Source organism: Myxocyprinus asiaticus, chromosome 7 (genome assembly GCF_019703515.2).
Source record: "Myxocyprinus asiaticus isolate MX2 ecotype Aquarium Trade chromosome 7, UBuf_Myxa_2, whole genome shotgun sequence".
Lineage (NCBI taxonomy): Eukaryota > Metazoa > Chordata > Actinopteri > Cypriniformes > Catostomidae > Myxocyprinus > Myxocyprinus asiaticus.
This window is the reverse complement of record NC_059350.1, coordinates 14,990,287-15,011,837: the sequence shown is the minus strand read 5'-3', so window position 1 is coordinate 15,011,837 and position 21,551 is coordinate 14,990,287. Positions and strand designations below refer to the sequence as shown.

The 21,551-nt window shown below is 38.8% G+C and overlaps 1 protein-coding gene across 4 annotated transcripts in view; it reads right to left on the bottom strand.

The window, feature by feature from the left end:
- LOC127443893 (protein Dok-7-like) overlaps positions 1-21,551 on the bottom strand; it is a 42,695-nt gene that overhangs the window by 11,728 nt on the left and 9,416 nt on the right. For 3 of the 4 annotated variants that reach the window (XM_051702927.1, XM_051702928.1, XM_051702930.1), the window contains exons 4-6: positions 20,464-20,664; positions 9,286-9,405; positions 787-894 (exon numbers count right to left, since the gene is read on the bottom strand). In XM_051702927.1, coding sequence (XP_051558887.1) covers positions 787-894; positions 9,286-9,405; positions 20,464-20,664 — 429 coding nt within the window. The remainder of the gene's footprint in view (positions 1-786; positions 895-9,285; positions 9,406-20,463; positions 20,665-21,551) is intronic. The other variant, XM_051702929.1, reaches the window with a different exon arrangement.

Genomic DNA, 21,551 nt, shown 5'->3' with positions numbered 1-21,551 from the left:
CTTGAAGACCTGAATGCTTTTTACAAGTCAGAATCTTGTAAATACAGTAATTCCAACATGATGTGAACGCACCATTAATTCTAAGGCTCAGAGAGAGAGAATGGAAAATGGTCATAAAAACTAAAATATTACACTGCAAAAAATCATTTTCTTAGGGAGTATTTTTTTATCTTGCTTTCCAATAAAAATATCTAAACATTCTTAAAACAAAGTAAGTTTACTGGTGAAGCAAAATGATAAAAGACATTTTGTTATCAGAGAAATATAACAAAATTTAGTAACCTTTATGCTAACAAGAAAAAACTGTTTGATTCAAAGAGAAAACAAGTTTATTTTTCTCACCTCATTCGCAATTAGTTTTGTTTTTCTTCTGGTTTTACACATAAACCTCACTAAGCAAGACTTAATAGCTTATGTCATTCTGCTTCTAAAGTTGTTTTTTTTTTCTTGTTTTAAGATATTTATATTATATATTAATTCTTTTGTGGTTTATATATATATATATATATATATATATATATATATATATATATATATATATATATATATATAAACCACAGAAGATTTATTTTTTTCAGTGTTCTGTTTTTGGCACAAAAAAACTTTACTAACATTATAGGTGGACCTCAGAGAAAAAAATAATTGAAAAAATTATATTATATGACCCCTTTAACATCATTAATGCATTTTTACATTTGAACAAAAACTAATTACAACTGGAATTTAAATTTAAAATAAAACTGTTCAATATGTACAGTATATTTCATATATGCATTCTTTTATTACCTGCACTACTGTGTTGGCTACAAATAGACAGTATACTGAGTCGTTTCTCTAGTTCGCTGGCTTCCTGGCTGATTCTGTCCTCTATTGACGACGGGTTAGCATTGGGGTCTACGGAAACAGACACTGATAAAATTAGAATGAAGCCAATACAGTTAACATTAATCACTCACAATCTATGTCCTTATAAACACACACATAATATAAACATGCCCTTGACAGCCAGAATTTTTCTCTGAGTATTAAGTCATATATAATCCATCACTGTTGAATCAGTCTCTGCGGGGAGAATTACAGGAGCCAGTGACCACATTTATCAATCTCTACTCTGCTGGCACATCACAGTCACTGCCCCACAGCAATAATCTCACACAAGCACTCATGCGAATATGTACACACACACACATTTGGGGAGCAATGGGAGCTTTGAGACCTCTTTTTGAATATGGCAGTAGGTTGGTGATCACTCTCTCACAATAGAATAAACCATGACACTGAGCACAAAGTGCTTAAATGAGACAATAAATCAGTCCAGAGAGAACAAATACATATAAGACTCTCGAAAAAGAGAGAAAGAGTACAAACAAAAGAAAGAATAGCAGAATATAGCATAGAATATGGAGGGATGGAGACTAATTTTTTTGGCACTGCAGAACCTTATTAGCATGAAAATTCAATTTAATGCTGGTCTATAGTGCTGCAATGGGCTACAAAAAAAAAAAAAAATGTTTTATATATATATATATATATATATATATATATATATTATTTTTGTATTTAATTTTTTTATTTTTCAGCAAGTGATATGATTATAGCTTAGTTGGTAGAGCATGGTGTGAGCAAAACCAAGGTCATGGGTTTAATTCCCAGTGAATGCATGTATTGATAAAAGTCTGAATAAGCTGCTGGCAATTTGAAAAAGAAAAAAACAATGAAAAACAATGCTGAGTGTGTGAACATGAACAGCTGACAGAGTGTTTGCTTTTTGCATATTTAATGATTAAAAAAAAAAAAATTGCACTATTCATCTGCAAGAATCAAAATGCCCTTTGAATTTCAACCCACTCATCTGCAGAATACAGAATAAGGCAAGATGCTGAAACAGAACAGTGGCTTGGTAATCAGTACCCTGTACACCTCATTTGTCACTAGTAATCTGAACTCTTGCAAACTTTATTGAATGTAAAAGGTTAAAATACAAATACAAGTGTTTTAATTACAGGCACTTAGTGACAGCTAGAACAAATCTCATAACATCTCAGTATGCTGGAAGACAAATGAGACCTGAGTGTCATAAACACTTAAGTAAACGAACTTCAAGATTTTTAATTTATTTATACTACTATTCTTACTTAAAACTTAAAAAAACTACTACTATTCTTACTTAAAAAAAAATATTGGTAAACATTTTCACAATGATTCTAAGCTTTTATAAAAAAAATGCACTATACAATAACTTTGTTGAAAATAATTGTTTTCTGTGTGGTTGTTCAAAAGCACCCTCCACTAGACGTGGCGGAGGAGGGACGGGAGTGGAGAGGTGTAATTTGGATCGGACGACAGGTTGGACAGGGCAGGTTGGTAACCCAGGCAACACTGGAAGGGTGATAGCCCCGTAGACGACGACAAGGAATTGTGAGCATATTCGACACAGACTTAAAAAGCGCTCCAAGAAGATGTATTACGGTAGGCGACGCAGCGCAGGATCTTTCAAGCACTTGATTCACCTGCTCCGCCTGCCCATTAGTCTGGGGATAGAACCCAGAAGACAGACTTACCGTAGCCCCCAGCTGTCGGCAGAATTCTGCCCAAAACCGAGACACAAACTGGGGTCCCCTGTCAGAAACCACATTGACCGGGAGGCCATGAATGCGGATGATGTTATTAATAACTTCAATCGCTCTCTCCCTCGCTGATGGTAATTTGGGGAGGGGAATAATATGAGCTGCCTTCAAGAACCGGTCCACCATGGTCATGATGACCATATTACCATGGGACGGGGGAGGCCGGTGACAAACTCCATGGCAATATGGGACCACGGTCTCGAAGGGACTGACAACGGTTGGAGGAGCCCGGCCGGGGGCTGACAGGAAGTCTTGTTGGTGGTGCAAATGGGACAAGCAGAGATGAACCGGCGAACATCCTGCGCTAACGACGGCCACCAGAATCGCTGTCTAATGAGCATCTGGGTTCAAGTGGCCCCTGGGTGACAGGCGACGTTGGATGAGTGGCCCCATTGGAGAACGTGAGTCCGGACCGAGCACGGAACATATAACAGACACGTTGGACAACTGGCAGGCAAAACGGTGCCACGTAACGCAGAATGGACTTTGGCCTCCAGATCCCAGGAGACCATACCCACCACCTGAGAGGTGGGAAGGATGGTGTCTGGCGGAGCAGTGGAGGTCTCGATTTTGAAACATTGAGATAGAGCATTGGGCTTGAGATTCTTGGAGACTGGGCGATAAGAGAGGGAGAAATTAAAATGTGTAAAATACAATGCCCAACGAGCCTGTCTGGAATTCAAAAGTTTCGCTCTGTGAATATATTCCATGTTCTTATGGTCAGTCCAGACCACGAAAGGTACCTCAGAACCTTCTAACCAGTGGCACCACTCCCCCAAGGCCAATCTGACAGCCAACAATTCTCTATTACTGATGTCGTATTTCCGTTCGTTACGTTCCGCTTTGACACCGACCTCTGACGCATCTACCTCCACCACTAACTGATGTGAAGGGTCGGGAGTGTTAAGGATAGGAGCGGTGGTAAACCTTTTCTTTAATTTAGAGAACATGGCTTCTGCCTGCGGAGACCAGAAAAACTCAGAGCGGGTGGAGGTGAGATCCGTCAGAGGCATGGCGAGCTGGATGTAGTTTCTAATAAAATGACAGTAGAAATTGGCAAACCCCAGAAACCGTTGCAAGGCCTTGCAGGAATCTGGGGTCAGCCAATTGGAAACCGCTTTGACCTTAACCAGGTCCACGGGCACCCCCTCGGACTAAACTATGGACCCCACGAACGGAACCGATTGTGCATGAAAGCACACTTCTCTGCCTTAATGAACAGTCAGTTCTCTAGCAGTTGCTGAAGCACCCTTCTGACATGCTGGACATGGTATTTCATATTCTGAGAGAAAATCTGAATATGGCCTAAATAAACAAACACAAATCGGTCAACCATGTCCCGAAGCACGTCATTAACGAGCCCCTGGAAGACAGCCGGGGTGTTAACCAATCCAAAAGGCATGACCAAATATTCAATATGTCCCCTGAGGGTGTTAAAGGCTGTCTTCCACTCATCCCCCTCCCTGATCCGAACAACGTGATAGGCATTGCGGAGGTCCAACTTGTGAAGACGGACGCTCCCTGCAAGAGTTCGAAAGCTGAGGACATCAACGGCAAAGGATAGCGATTATTCACTGTGATGTCATTCAGCCCCCGATAATCTATGCAAGGTCGAAGCGAGCCATCCTTCTTCTCCATGAAGAAGAACCCCGCCCCTGCAGGATAAGAGGAAGAGCAGATAAGACCAGCTGCCAGAGAATCATTTCTATATTTATTCATGGCCTCCCTCTCGGGAGCTGATAGCGAATATAACCGACCTCGTGGGGGAGAAGTACCGGGAAGCAAATCGATGGCGCAATCGTACGGACGGTGAGGGGACCGACTGAACACCGCCCCCAGATCATGGTAAGCCATGGGTACACCAGTTAAGACCACTGGTTCATCCTGAAAAGAAACACAAAACTGGACAGGGGAAACGGCGGAGTTAAGACAATGAGACGAACAAAAAGGACTCCAGGCATGAATAGAATTGGTTAACCAGTCTATGTGAGGATTGTGCATTACCAACCATGGATGCCCCAAGACCACCGGAGCCATAGGAGACCGGACCAGGAGAAAAGACAGTACCTCGAAATTGTTGCCGTAGACGAAGGTGAGTGGTTTGGTGGAATGAGTGATGATAGCCAAGGGGGGAGTAGCTGATGGCATAAGCGGTGATGGGTTCGTCCAGCTTGATCACCAGAATCCACCAGTTGTAGGCTGTAGCAGCGTCCAGGAAATTTCCCTCAGCTCCAGAGTCCACCAAAGCAGAGACAGAATGGCTGACTGGTCATGCCAGGAGGAGAGTCCGAAGTGCGGGGTTTTTACTTAATGGGGTAGCACTCACCAGTAACCCCTTTCCTACTGACGAGCTTTGGCTTTTACTGGAAAGTTAGCAGAAAAATGTCTGCTGCCAGCACAGTAGAGACAAAGACCCAGAGAGATGCGCCGCCGTTTCTCCCCAGGAGACAGGCGAGTCCTCCCAATCTGCATCGGTTCCCCGTCAGACTGCTGCGTAGCAGGTTCGGCAGCCAGAAATGCGCAGAGATGATGATCAGCTGACCGATGGGGTGTTGAGCGACGCCGGATGCGCCGAAGTGCGAGACGTTGGTCAATTCTAATGGCCAAATCCGCCAAGTCATTGAAACTGGACAGCAAGTCCAAAGCACACAGTTCATCTTGAATGGCATCCAACAACCCCTGACGGAACTGAGCATGCAGATCAAAAACCCGAATAAGCTCCTCTGAGAAGGCTTCGAATGAAGAGATGCAGGGGCATTTATTGTCCCACATCGCCGTGCCCCACTCACTGGCCCTTCTGCTCAGGAATGTGATGACAAATGCCACTTTGGAAGACTCTAAAGGGAAAGCGGAAGGCTGCAGCGAGAAATGTAGTGAACATTGGGAGAGGAATGCCGGGGATTGGAGTGGGACTCGTATCGCCCGAAGCTGGCCAGTGCCACTAGAGCTGGTGTGGAGGGTTCAGCAGCAGGACGCATGTACGGGGGCGAGCGGAGCTGTTGGAGCTGGGAAGTAAACTCCGTTAATTGTGACACTAACATCTCAATGGTGCGGTTGGAGGCAGAGGTTTGGTCCTGCTGCCGACCCAAGAATATTCCCTGCTGAAAGAGCACAGATCGAATGTCAGAGTCCTCTGCTGGATCCATCGTGGCTAGATTGTTCTGTCAGCAATGAGACCAGAGACTTTATTACAATACTTTATTTAGTAAACTCAGCAGAGCTGGTGAAGAGTCAGGGGGAACCCCGGCACCGACAGCAGCAGGGCAATGAAGAGTGTTCGTAGGCTTGTGTGCGTCATGGTAGTGTGGAGAGCAGAGTCGATGTAGCGGGCGAAAACCAATGAGGTAACCTCAGGAGAAGAATCAGAGATATCAGTGCAACCGACAGAAAGGTAACCACAATCCAGGCACACAGGCAGGGACTGGCAACCAATTCAGAAAACAAGAAACAGGACCGACTAGGGCTGAGAGAGAGAGCGAGGTGAGTAAATGAACACACAACAACAATCTAGCAAAGAACACAAAACAGAGTGGGGCATATATAGGCAGAAAGCAAAACACAATCAGGTGCCGCTTGCTTGCAGAAAGTGGAATAATCAGTGTCACCATGGAAACACCATTCCCATGGCGATGATGATTCCGGGTGCCAAGCGACACCTGACACACGAGAAGAAACGTAAACACAGGGGGAACAATCCCGTGGACTCACCGACCGTGAAAATAAGGTTGTTTGAGATAAATCTTTTTAAAAATTTGTTTAAAACACATGAATTTAATATTTGTGACCATGTTTGTTGTATACATATTAGAAAAACTTTTATAGCATTATCTAATGAAAAATGTTTTTTTATTACTTTAAAAATGGTGTAACAATCAAGTATTAAAATATTTTCATTGCTCCTAGAATACGTGTACGCAACTTAATAAAAAAAAGTTTGAAAAACTTTTGAAATGAGTGAAGATAAAAAATATTTTTGAATCACAAATATCAATAAAATGTCTTTTTTTAAATAAAAAAAACTTCCTCCACAGTCACGAAGGTCCAAAAAGTTTTTTTTGTTTTTTTTAACATGACAACAAATTGACTACCTGTGTGATGGTTTCACTACCTGACTTTGATTTAGTGGAAAAAAGTTTTTCAAAAATTACTTACATTTTAATATAAGTAATCACTGCTTTTAAAGAAATAATATACAATTTGACTATATATACACTTCTTTTTCTGTCAAAATGCATTTATTGTGCTTTTTATGAAAGAAAACAAAGCAATATGTAATATTACTGCTTTATTAACATTTTCCAAACAAAGCCTTCCACAGTATTAAGATAGAATATCACCAATTAAAATACATTAAATGTTTAGCTAAGTCTAAGTGGGAGGTTAACTAATTGAAAGAACTTGGCCCCCTAAGTTGCATATACATTGCAATGCGCATTATATCTCTTAAACCCTCATCCTCCACAATATTAATCGGCTGGCAGGCTGTGGCTATCTACTTTGGATATGGAATTCACATGATTCGAGTCAGGGCATCAAGGGTCACTTTGAACTTGCTGCAGACAAATGGCTGTCTTTGGAATTGGCATACTACCCATACTACTCTAACTGATTCTGTCATATCTATGTATGGCAGAATTAGTAAGAGTAGTATGGTAGTATGCCATTCTGAACACGGCCAATGCCTTGTGCTGCTTTTAGCACTGGCACTGACCAAGTGTTGATACTTCATCCGAATTGTCTGGTAATTTTTAGCTGGCACTTTGAAAGATCAGCGGAAACAGGTTAAAAGTTGAAATTATTTGAACTCTGAGAACTCCAACAAGCTAGCCTAGCACAGTAGTCCCTCATCAGTGCAATGTATTGTGTGTTTGGCATTTAGGTGATAGTTAAGACTTTAGAATTAAATTACTACAGAAGCATGTACAGAATCAAAGGCTGCAAGGTACTTTATTTTTGTCACAAATCCCATCTGGGTTTGTTTTGTAAGCGTTCTTTTCTCCATCACTTGATCATTAAAACGGAATCACTGTTGTGTGTTTTTGTTGTGTGTACGTCAGTGTAATTGACTCTGGACACAACGCAAACGTTCTGCCCTATTCCAATCAGTGTTCAGAACACACACGGAGCTCAATGAAATGTCAGAATCTAATGTGAAAATTGTTAAATACGTTAATTGCATTAAAGAAAAATGTACGCGTAAAACATTTTAAATTAATCGCATGCATTGACATTAATTTTGACAGCTCACATTTTTATGTATTTCTGGATAACTAAATAGATCCAAGCGATAAGAGCGTCATGTCATTCACCAATATACAAATACAGAAATGTGAGTTCTACTATCTTACAAACTTTCTGGCTATGTAGTGGGTCACTAACTACACTTGCATTACATTTAGCTATGAAACCAAAGTAAACGTTTTAAGCCATTTTAAATCCAACCCTTCATATCCTTCTTTCACATTATTAACTGCATGGCAGCTCTCCACAGGTTTCTGTACTCACAACCTTGTCAGCCTGCAACCTTTCAGCTAGACCATATACTGTAATTTTAGCTCAATGTCACTGACTCACCAACTGTGAATCAATGAAATGATTCTCTGTGTGTCAGTGTGGCTCATTGCAGTGTGATCCATAAAGCTATATGTTAGACTCATTAATGTTTAATATACTATTATGCTGATGTGGTAAAATATCTAGGACAGATCAAAACTAATTGAGAACCTTGCATTGATTTTTAGGACAATAATTCAGTATTAGGGAAGTAATATTAGGCTCCATTTAAATGATAAAGTATGTAACATGTAGATTCATTTATTATTATCCTCCATTGACTTGGAGCCATTGAGTGCCTAGATTTAAAAGATTATTGTCATTACAGAGTAGGACTCATTAAAGTTCATTAAACTTAATGAATTTGATTGACTACAGCACACTTCTATTACTAGATGTACAAGCATGATCGTGTCTGTTCGATAAAATGATTTGCACTGCTGTTAATTGTGACACAATTACCACTATAGCATTTCACAAAGTTGCTTTGTTAGATTAAAAGGACTAATATTCAAGAATATTTTTTCTTCACTAGTTTGATAGTATCTGTACTCCACTGTGGCTCTACATGTTATAAATTAATTCTGAACATACACCGATCAGCCACAACAGTAAAACCACCAGCCTAATATTGTGTAGGTCCCCCTTAAGCCGCCAAAACAGCGCCAACCCGCATCTCAGAATAGCATTCTGAAAAACAAAAAACATCCAGTGAGCGGTACTTCTTGTTGATGAGAGAGGTCAACAGAGAATGGCCAGACTGGTTAGAACTGACAAAGTCTATGATAACTCAGATAACCGCTCTGTACAATCATGGTGAAAAGAATAGCATCTCAGAATGTTATTCAAAGATGCGGGTTGGTGCTGTTTTTGCGGCACGGGTGACCTACACAATATTAGGCAGGTGGTTTAAAGGTTGTGGCTGATCTGTGTAGATCTAGAGTGACAAATTAAGGGAGAAAGCAAACACGTACAACACATACTAATCATGCATAATGCTTACACACATACAGACTACACCACATCAAGCTAATGAGGCTAGCAGTTAGGACATTGTCTCTCGACTGAGATCTTCCATCACATACCTCCACAAACACAAACTCACCTGGCAGGACTGGGCGCAGTCCAAATGGCCCCCTGCTGGGTGATATGCCTTGGACGATGCAATCAAACAAAAAACTGATCTGTTCTCCTTCTGCACAGGCTAGAAAGAAAACACCAGCCCCTGTAGAGACAGCAAGAGAGAAAGCAAGAGAGGGAGAAATTGTTTTTTAATATCCTCTTGTGCCTGTTTCCCTCAAAAGACGTAATGTGCCATTTTGAATTTAGATTGACATTAATTGTCCATGGTATTGAATAGAAGATTAGTTTCAGTTATGAATTTGAATATTGAATAGAAAAAAAACAACAAATAGTTCTGGTCCTCTAATCAGATTGGAAAAGCAGCGTTTCAAGACTGTGGATAATTAGTATAACAGCACTGGAATGCTTTACTGTTTGTATCATTCTGTTTGTCTATGTTTACGGTGTCATGTAATATTCAGTCCCCCCATGAAATCCAATCCCCCTTGGTTAGTTGTTTGCAACTGTTCGGTACTAGCGATAGTCCTCCGGTGGACCTAAAAAGTCACCGACCCTAACGAAGGCCCTGCTTGATAAAAACACTGCAATTTAAACTAGTAAAAAACATAATTCTTGATATCTGTAATGGCATTTTCGCTAGTAGAATTTCACAATTATCTGTCATTCACTCCTGTTCAAAATGCAATTACAGATATCTATATATAATTTCTTACTAGTTGAAATTCCAATTTCACATATACTCATTGAGCACTTTATTAGAAACACTATGATACTATTGAAGTGTCAGACGTGCTCTTCTGGTGTTGTAGCCCATCCGCCTCAAGGTTCGACGTGTTGTGCATTCTAAGATGCTATTCTTCTCACTACAATTGTACAGAGTGGTTATCTGAGTTACTATAGCCTTTCTGAGTAAACTCTTAAGACTGTTGTGCGTGAAAATCCCAGGAAATCAGTAGTTACAAAAATACTCAGACCAGCCCGTCTGGCACCAACAATCATGCCACGGTCGAAATCACTGAGATCAAATTTTTTCCCCATTCTGATTGTTGATGTGAACATTAACTGAAGCTCATGACCCATATCTGCATTTTATGCATTGCACTGCTGCCCCACAATTGGCTGATTAGATAATCTCATGAATATGTAGGTGTGCAGGTGTTCCTAATAAACTGCTAAGTGAGAGTATCAGCAACGCACTTTTTACCAGCGGCGGTTGGTCAGAGGTGGCAAGGGAGGCGGCGCCTCCTCAAAAATATATTCAAAATGAGCATTGTTTTAATCCGTTTACCTACTAACATACACAACTCAGATGCCTTTAATGAAAAAAAAATTCAGTTTTTATTTCAGTTTTTGTTTCATGCGCAGTGGACAGGTGAGTTTAAATTACTGTATGAATAGGTATGAATGCCAGAGAAGGCTGACGGCATAAAGCCTCCTCTCATTAGTAAACTGGCCAACCAAAATGGATATTCAAATGGTGCAAAGTCATCTGCTTCCATTCAAAAGGCATCCAAAAATGGCCAAACAGAGGCAAAATGAAATTTGTCTCCCGCATTTATATCCAGTCATTATCAGAGGTAACCATTCAAGCCAATCAGCTTTCAGTATCACGTTTACGCTTCATTAAGCCTACTTGTGGATAACATGAATGGTTAAGAGATACTTTCAAAATATGCCAAAATATTGATGGAATAAAAGTTATTGGAAGATCTAAAAACATTTGAAAAAGACTGAATGACATGATCATGTATTTATTTGATGCAATGAAGCAATGGAGGATGGAGTTCGTCGACACATACAGTAGTCAATTAGGTGAGTAGATCTTACTGTACATGGAATGGGGCCCTCCACTCATTTATAAATATTTGCATTGACTGTAGTCTGTAGCTGGCACTGTGTCATGTGTTCCGTTCGTTCCTACTAATTTATATATTTGCCTCCTCTGAAAATTCTGTCACAGACTGCCACTGCTTCTTACTAGTAAATATTATAATTTTTTATATCAATAATTATTATTATTATTTTTTTTATTACTAAAGCGATTGACATTTCCTGATATCAACAATTAAGTAAATATGCAACTAGTTAAAATTTTCATTTTTGAATATGTAAGCTTAGAAGGATCATTTATTAGCTTGCTTACTATAGGGCAGGGTTTCCCAAATGGGGGTTCGCAAACCCCTGGGGGTTCGTGAGGGAACTCCAGGGGGTTCGTGAGAGTGTGAGGTTGCGTATGAAAATATTTCCATCATTTACCAATTTTTAAAATATTGACGAATAATTCCAAATGTTGTCTATCATTTGACAAGTAAAAAAAAAAAGTTAAAAAAAATACAATAAAAAAAATTAAACCAAGCGTGTCAATTTGACCTTTTACCCATCCTTTTGTCTGGCTTCAGTGCCATTTTTTCATCGTCAGTCAGTTGCATGAGAGCACAATCTCTCTCTCTCTCTCTCCTTGCTTGTGTGTCTTTCAGTGATAAAGAGAGCAAGAGTGCATGCTCTCATGCAACTGTATTAAAACATTTTCACCAAAGTTATCAATTTCATTATAAACAACGCAATCATGTTTTAAACGTATCTTTCATTAATCTGACATTGTTTGCCCTATAGTCCTGAAAAGCAATAGGTGATGGCTGCATCTTCTTGGCCTGTACTGTTATCCGCTTGTGCGCTGGTTCTGTTCACAGCCAAACGGACTTGTTGACGTAGGCTTCTGATGGGTCTTAAAGTGTCATTTAGGCGCCTGCAAATCTTTTATTCCACAGCTGCCAAAACTTAAAATATAGGCTAATGTATCATTTCCTAAAAATTATAAATATGTTTCATTTCAAAAAATATTTCTAGAAGTAAAGGGGACATCCCCCCACCCCAGATTATAATAGCTGCTGCAGCCCTGGCTTTGCTACTTCAATGAAAATACTTTTTTTTTTTTTTTTTTACGGTGACTGTAGGGAAATCTCTGATTGGAATAGAAATGTATTAAATTAAATAAAATATATAATTTTTACAAGAAAAGAAGAATAGATGTAATAAAGGTTCATTAAAATATAATAATAAGAAGAAAAATAAAGTGCTAATACGTAAAATTAATTATATTTGAAAGGTTTATATTACTTAAAATATCAGGGGGTACTTCAAGTAAATCATTCAGGTCAAAGGGGTTTGGCTGATAAAAAAGTTTGGGAACCCCTGCTGTAGGGAATGTATGATGGAATGTTAGCTAAGCAGGCTAAACGGTTAGCATGCTAGCTGAAAACACAAAGGGAAATGTTAAATTTTAATATTTGTTGCTTTGGTTATATCATATGATATGTCATATACTGTACACTACAGCTTACATGACATTAATTTAAGCATTTTCATGTTTACCCTAAATCTTCAAGCAGTGTTATAGGATTTCCAATCAGGCACTGAATAGAATGTCCAAAACAACCAAGAAAGTCCATGGTTAAGAGTATTAAAGACATGGCTATTAGTAATGTTTTATCACCATATATTGTAAAAGTATGGTACTTTGTGGATTGTATGAGCCAAATGCTTAGATGGTACACATATCTGGCCCACACAAGCAATAAAAAATAAAGGTTATGAAATTGAATATTTAAATTGAGATTGTTCTTGAACTTTTAATTGAGCACAATCAAATGTAAAAAAAAAATAGTAATTGAAAGAAGTTAAGGGTTGTGTACTGATAAATTCTGCTCTGTTGCCCACACCTCCTCCATACACATGTCAATAGCTAACATTATCTACAAAGCCTCTAACACATTTCAAACTAAAATAGGCGCTGGCAGAAGCACTGCCAAATGAACTGCAAAACATGAGCTATCAGAGAGCCTTGAGGTTTCAACTACAATGGAAAAACTAAGGTAACAAAGACTTGATTTGTGACAAGATTCACTAGTGACTCATCCACAGTAAGATTATGACTGTTTTTCTTTGTTGCACATGATGAGGAAAGAGACTTAGGCGGTCTTTCATGGCGGTAAATATAGTCCTGTAAAATCCCTTAGCATCACTGTGGAGACTGTGAGCAGTATAGGAGTGATAGTCCTTTACAAAAATAACACCCTTAGCTCTTGGTTTCATAATTCATAAACAAACTGGTAGGCTATTAATACTTGAGACATGTTTCCAACTCTCTGGCCATTTACTTTGCCTACATTTTAAGAAAATAAAATATATCTGCTTTTGTGTTTTAAAGAGATAAACTACAGCATTACTGATGTTGTAATGTTAATTTTGTGGTACATGTGGAATACTAAAGTAATAGTGAAAAATGTAGACATACTGCGTGTGAAGGGGTTTGAGGTGTACCTCCATTTTATAATCTGGTTCTGGGTAATATACAGGTGCATCTCAATAAATTAGAATGTCGTGGAAAAGTTCCTTTATTTCAGTAATTCAACTCAAATTGTGAAACTCGTGTATTAAATAAATTCAATGCACACAGACTGACGTAGTTTAAGTCTCTGGTTCTTTTAATGTGATGATTTTGGCTCACATTTAACAAAAACCCACCAATTCACTATCACAACAAATTAGAATATGGTGACATGCCAATCAGCTAATCAACTCAAAACACCTGCAAAGGTTTCCTGAGCCTTCAAAATGGTTTCTCAGTTTGGTTCACTAGGCTACACAATCATGAGGAAGACTGCTGATCTGACAGTTGTCCAGAAGACAATCATTGACACCCTTCACAAGGAGGGTAAGCCATAAACATTCATTGCCAAAGAAGCTGGCTGTTCACAGAGTGCTGTATCCAAGCATGTTAACAGAAAGTTGAGTGGAAGGAAAAAGTGTGGAAGAAAAAGATGCACAACCAACCGAGAGAACCGCAGCTTTATGCGTATTGTCAAGCAAATCGATTCAAGAATTTGGGTGAACTTCACAAGGAATGGACTGAGGCTGGGGTCAAAGCATCAAGAGCCACCACACACAGACGTGTCAAGGAATTTGGCTACAGTTGTCGTATTCCTCTTGTTAAGCCACTCCTGAACCACAGACAATGTCAGAGGCATCTTACCAGGGCTAAGGAGAAGAACTGGACTGTTGCCCAGTGTTCCAAAGTCCTCTTTTCAGATGAGAGCAAGTTTTGTATTTCATTTGGAAACCAAGGTCCTAGAGTCTGGAGGAAGGGTGGAGAAGCTCATAGCCCAAGTTGCTTGAAGTCCAGTGTTAAGTTGCCACAGTCTGAGATGATTTGGGGTGCAATGTCATCTACTGGTGTTGGTCCATTGTGTTTTTTGAAAACCAAAGTCACTGCACCCGTTTACCAAGAAATTTTGGAGCACTTCATGCTTCCTTCTGCTGACCAGCTTTTTAAAGATGCTGATTTCATTTTCCAGCAGGATTTGGCACCTGCCCACACTGCCAAAAGCACCAAAAGTTGGTTAAATGACCATGGTGTTGGTGTGCTTGACTGGCCAGCAAACTCACCAAACCTGAACCCCATAGAGAATCTATGGGGTATTGTCAAGAGGAAAATGAGAAACAAGAGACCAAAAAATGCAGATGAGCTGAAGGCCACTGTCAAAGAAACCTGGGCTTCCATACCACCTCAGCAGTGCCACAAACTGATCACCTCCATGCCACGCCGAATTGAGGCAGTAATTAAAGCAAAAGGAGCCCCTACCAAGTATTGAGTACATATACAGTAAATGAACATACTTTCCAGAAGGCCAACAATTCACTAAAAATGTTTTTTTTATTGGTCTTATGATGTATTCTAATTTGTTGAGATAGTGAATTGGTGGGTTTTTGTTAAATGTGAGCCAAAATCATCACAATTAAAAGAACCAAAGACTTAAACTACTTCAGTCTGTGTGCACTGAATTTATTTAATACACGAGTTTCACAATTTGAGTTGAATTACTGAAATAAATGAACTTTTCCACGACATTCTAATTTATTGAGATGCACCTGTATACAACTTTCTAACTGAATAATAGTTGGGTTTTTTTTGTAAAACGTGTTTTACTGAATATCCAGTTAATGTGTATGGAAATGAAAATGCATGTCATGCTTGTCTTGTAATTGTGACTGGGCTGCTCCATATGTTTTCATACATTTGTGCTTTCTTTACTCTTTGATTGTACTGCCAAATGTTAGGACATTTTAACACAAAAATATGATTTAAAAAAAAATGCTAAATATTATAAAATAAGCTTACTTATTTTTGTATAGTAAGCTGGTTTTCATTCTAAACATTTCATTCTCTGAACCACTATACAGCATCTGAACTCAATGCTTGAGATTTTCTTTTCATCAAATTCATGACCCCACTGTAACATTTCCAATCAGCTCTTACACTTGTAACATCCGCATGTAACATCTCTTGTTAGCTGGATGACCTTTGAAGAGGACGAAATTAGACTTGTATTGTCAGTTTCAACTTGTTTTAGATCTCATGAAGTTCTAGGTGTGTGTTAAGCCAAACTGTTTCACAAATGCCCTACCTGACAGAAGGGAAAACAACGATCTAAAATCTGTCTGCGGACAAACGAAGCCACAGAACAAACTCAAATCCGCTCACTCTCCAAAATCAAATGAGACAGCTGACATGCTCAGTAATTGCACTGCCAGTATGTGTTTTGTCATTCTTCGTGGCCTTTGACACGTCTTGGTTGAAAAAGTGGCATGGCCATATTTCCAATTTAATTCACTAGTTGAGCAGCAAAGCACTGAATTTCGTTAATGGCAGCAGGAGGGACACAACCTCTGTGTAGAGGCCAATCAGAGCTCATGGCTGTCAAACTGTAATGAGGTACGGCACTGGCCAACAGGTACATGCTCCAGAGGAGGTAATTATCTCTCTGTATGCATCTCAATATAAACTTGGCAATCAGTTTTTTATGTCCGTTTTTTTATCGACCGTCATAAATTTTCAGAATTTAACCAGTGTACAGAGTAGAGACAGAATGATAATACTGAATGATATTTTTAACTGGCATTCCACTTATTTCCAAATAAACAAAAAACTTTTGTTGTGGAAGACAAATTGTCTAAAAGTTAGACTTAAAATCTTCACATTCAGAGGTCAGTAATAAGTGATATAGATCATCATAATACAAAAATGGTTATGTATATTGGTTATCAGACACATAAACAAAAATTTAGTAAAATACTTGTCAAACTCCAACCTGATATTGTGACAAGTTGTAATAATAGTATGAGACAAGGGCGTATGCTTGATTTGAAAGATGGTAGGGACATTGCAAGGAGGATAATATTTAAAATGTTGGTATTAAGGAAATGTGAGAATGTTTGTCTGGTAATATAGGCAAAATAACATTATTTTCTCAAACAACAAGTCTCATTTTACCATTTCTCAAGTCCAATGCAATACAGTTGAAGTCAGAAGTTTGCATACACCTTAGCCAAATACATTTAAACCCAGTTTTTCTCAATTCCTTACATTTAATCGTAGAAAACTTTCCCTGTCTTAGGTCAGTTAGGATCACTACTTTAAGAATGTGAAATATCAGAATAATAGTAGAGAGAATGATTTATTTCTTCACATTCCCAGTGGGTCAGATTACATACAATTTGTTAGTATTTGGTAGCATTGCCTTTAAATTGTTTAACTTGGGCCAAACGTTTTTTGGTAGCCTTCCACAAGCTTCTTACAATAAGTTGCTGGAATTCCTCCAGACAGAACTGGTGTAACTAAGTAGGCCTCCTTGCTCGCACACGCTTTTTCTGTTCTGCCCACAAATTTTCTATGAGATTGAGGTCAGGGCTTTGTGATGGCCACTCCAATACCTTGACTTTGTTGTCCTTAAGCCATTTTGCCACAACTTTGGAGGTATGCTTAGGGTCACTGTCCATTTGGAAGACCATTTGTGACCGAGCTTTAACTTCATGGCTGATGTCTTGAGATTTTGCTTCAATATATCCACATAATTTTCCTTCCTCATGATGCCATCTATTTTGTGAAGTGCTCCAGTCCCTCCTGCAGCAAAGCACCCCCACAACATGATGCTGCCACCCCCATGCTTTACAGTTGGATGGTGTTCTTCGGCTTGCAAGCCTCACCCTTCACCCTTTCCCTTCAAACATAACGATGGTCATTATGGCCAAAAAGTTCCATTTTTGTTTCATCAGACCAGAAGAAATTTCTCCAAATGTAAGATCTTTGTCCCCATGTGCACTTGCAAACTGTAGTCTGGCTTTTTTTATGGCAGTTTTGGAGCAGTGGCTTCTTCCTTGCTGAGCAGCCTTTCAGGTTATGTTGATATAGGACTCGTTTTACTGTGGATATAGATACTTGTCTACCTGTTTCCTCCAGCATTTTCACAAGGTCCTATGCTGTTGTTCTGGGATTGATTTGCACTTTTAGCACCAAACTACGTTTATCTCTAGGTGATAGAATGTGTCTCCTATCTGAGCGGTATGATGGCCACTTGGTCCCATGGTGTTTATACTTGTGTACTATTGTTTGTACAGATGAATGTGGTACCTTCAGGCATTGGGAAATTGCTCCCAAAGATGAACCAGACTTGTGGAGGTCAACAATTTATTTTCTGAGGTCTTGGCTGATTTTATTTTATTTTCCCACGATGTCAAGCAAAGGGGCACTAAGTTTGAAGGTATGCCTTAAAATACATCCACAGGTACACCTCCAATTTAGTACACCTCATATCAGAAGCTAATTGGTTAATTGTCTAAAGGCTTGGCATCATTTTCTGGAATTTTCCAAGCTGCTTAAAGGCACAGTTAACTTAGTGTATGTAAACTTTTGACCCACTGGAATTGTGATATAGTCAATTAAAAGTGAAACAATATGTCTGTAAACAATTGTTGGAAATATTACTTGTGTCACGCACAAAGTAGATGACCTAAACGACTTGCCAAAACTATAGTTTGCTAATATTAAATCTGTGGAGTGGTTAAAAAATGAGTTTTAATGACTTCAACCTAAGTGTATGTAAAATTCTGACTTCAACTGTATATTAGTCTGTATTGTTTTTTTTTTTTTTTTCTTCTTCTGAAGAATAAACAGGTATGGCTGCATGATATGAAGGAAAAATGTAATATGTAAACTTGTTGGATTCTGCATCGACAATATGTTATGCAATTAACCTGTAATGTGTCAAAAATCAAATTCAACTGTCTTCAAGTAGATCAACATCAAGAAAACAGTGATATCCAAGGGACATAAAGTGAGATTCTGTAAAATGTATTATCCATTAAACAAATGAAAATCTAACCGAAGGGCAAGCTAAATTAAAAAGCTATATGTGCAAAGTGACTTCTCAAGTTAGACAAATTATGGGGAGAATGGAGCATTGACACCACTTAACATTTTCCTCCAATTTCTGCTTTCCAACTCCCCTCACTCCCATATAATTTTTTCTCATATTGCCATCCCAAATCAACTATCTGTGTTATCAGTTATCCTAGCATCTAAAAATCCTGCACCTCTAATCCACCCCATTATCTAGACAAGTTCAAGTTCAAAGCTGTCTTCCTAAAGAGGGCCTTTACCATCCGTAAAAGCAGAATCCATTGGGCTGCATGCAAAACTCAGGACGTTTTTTTTTTTTTTTTTACTTAGACAGGAAACATTTGTACACTAATATTATTTTTTGCCCTTGCAATCTCCAGAAAAGGATTAAAAAATATATATTATGCAGTAATCTGAAACAACTGTGATTGGTGCATCCTGATCAGTACTGAGAAAATTAACAGGTGACACATGACAATGCCGTTTATACGCTGCTTCCGAAGTGGTCAGACAATAATTTATACATGAATAATGAAACTGAGAAAGTTTGATAAAATTGCCCAAATGTTGGTCAGGACACTTCTGATTTTCTGAAAGTTGGTAGGGACATATCCCTACCATCCATACCTAAATCTACGCCTGTGGTACGAGATGAGGAAATGGTAAGAAATCGTTCGAGTTGGTTTACACAAAAATGCATAACTTTTCCTCTAATAGAGAAAAATAAACTAACCAAAAACAATGATTTTAAGATTTCTCCTCAGTTTAACCCATAACCCAAAACATATAGGTCTAACACCTTACCCAAACCCTAAACGTAACCATGATTTTAATAAGAGAATAACTTTTGTGTACCATGGAAGAAAACATCAGGGTTTGGAACAAGGGAAGTGTATTACAGGTTATTGACATTCATCAGTCATATGTATTGCATGAATGAATATAGAGTGAGCAACCGAAATTCTGTTTGTTGATTGGTTGGTCTCTATGGGAATAAAAATCCTATCTTTTTTTATATGAGCCAAGTCACACAAGCACTGCTTAGCAGTTAACAGGGCCAAAGCTGAAGCCCTTTTCAATCTAACAGAACATACGTGACTTACAATCTACTAATGTATTACAGCAATGAGAGGTACGCTTCTGGTGTGCAATGCGAGTGCCCCATTCCCTCACACCCCACCCCACCCAAAAACACACACACACTTAAGTTCTTCCACTTGGCAGGAGGCCTTTTACATGCCGCTCTTCACTCTAAACATATAAAACTTCTCAGCGTTCCCTGCATAGTGCACTCCAACAGCTGAGCATTTAAAGAAAACCCTGAAAAACATCACTTCAAGGCACAACAAATTAATTAACCAGCTTATGATTATGGTAAAACACTTTTTGTGCTGTGACATGGCTGAGGTTGTAAGGAAGTTTCATATAAATTGGACTATTAGAGCCGCTGAAGCTACAGAACAGCTGCAGGTGGATTTGCCACAGAAGCAGCTGGTGGGTTTTACTGGTGCTAACGCAACGTCTCATACTGGACCATATCACACATTACCACAAGTCTCTGTGTGGGTGGGTGTGGGTGTGCAGAAAAGTAATGTGTATAACTGATTCTGCCAGTATGTATGGGGGAAGTGAGAATGTGAGAAAGGGGGAATATTGAGAGAGAGAGAGAGAGAGAAATTGGGTTATCTGATTTTCACATTTACTACTGGCAAACACCTCTGAGCTACTTCCACTACTGAGAAACACTAAGACCAATTGAAAAAGAGAGAGAAGACAACTTCACAGCTGAATACTTAATCATTCGAGCACTCTTATTGAATAAAACGCAGTAACCTGGCAACAACGAAAAAGAGAGATGTCCAAGAATGACTCTTGGAATGAATCTCAAAAACATGTAGGACAAATCGATTAAATTCAGCAATTCAACAATGAAAAGAATAACAAAGAACAATAACATAAACTTACAGTAGCCGCATCTTGTCCCGCCCTCAAAGACAAATCCATTAGGAACGGCACCATAGCGTCTTAAGTCTGACAGGTTCCATTGGCCGATGACAGCTGGAGGGAGGTCTCTGGCAATAACAAGCAAGTTGTTGCACAAATGCAGTGAGGCAGGGCCGCTGTCTAGTTTGGTGCCAGGCTGGACATTGACATTGAATCTGTGGACTGAAAGAGAACTGAGTTTAAGAGGAGATTCTGTAATCAGACAGCTTGACTTTAAAACTATCATTAGTTTATTATTAAACCACTGAAACTGACACAAAGCAGTTGTTCTGGACAGGTTCTGGAAAGGCCTAATTTCTGTCTTTAAGTCGATTATGTTTAAAAATCCAATTGTGCAGATTAGTACAGTCTTCTTATACAGTAGTCCTGTATCTTGACTTAATACACTAGCCGACTGAATTTGCCTAACCTTTATGTTGTTTTTCGGTAATTTTGACACAAACAACTTTTTTTTTTTTATCCAATTGTAATAACATTTCTTGACTTTGTTCACATACAGTATCAGAAAACACACACAAAAGATTGAAAAATTTTCTTTACATTTTCTTGGTTTTATTTCACTTTGTTACACTTGTTGTGTTCTCGGTCAAAAATGACCGGCCATCGGAAATTAATGTATTAGACTACAAAATACAGAAATAATAAGTGTTCAGGAGGATCCCAATCCTTTAGATGTGCACATATGTGGATGAGTGTTTGCATACACAAAGTCCTCAGGAACACACAGACAAACAAACAAACAAACACACACACACACACACACACACACACACAGAGACACATATACAACGTGTGTTGAGTGCCCTTTTGTGCATCGTCTTTACCATATACACACGTGAATATTTCAAGATCAACTCTTCATATTATGTTGTGTTTGGGCTCGTTTTAATCTGGCTAGTCTGCTGTAAATTATGTTATGTCATTGTCTATATGTATGTTTCAGGAATTAATAAGGAAAAACATGACAAAAAGACACTCCTGTTTATTATATTTATGTGTGTCAGTGGGAATTTTACACACTAATACTCACTGCAGTTTGGCCTCTGAGT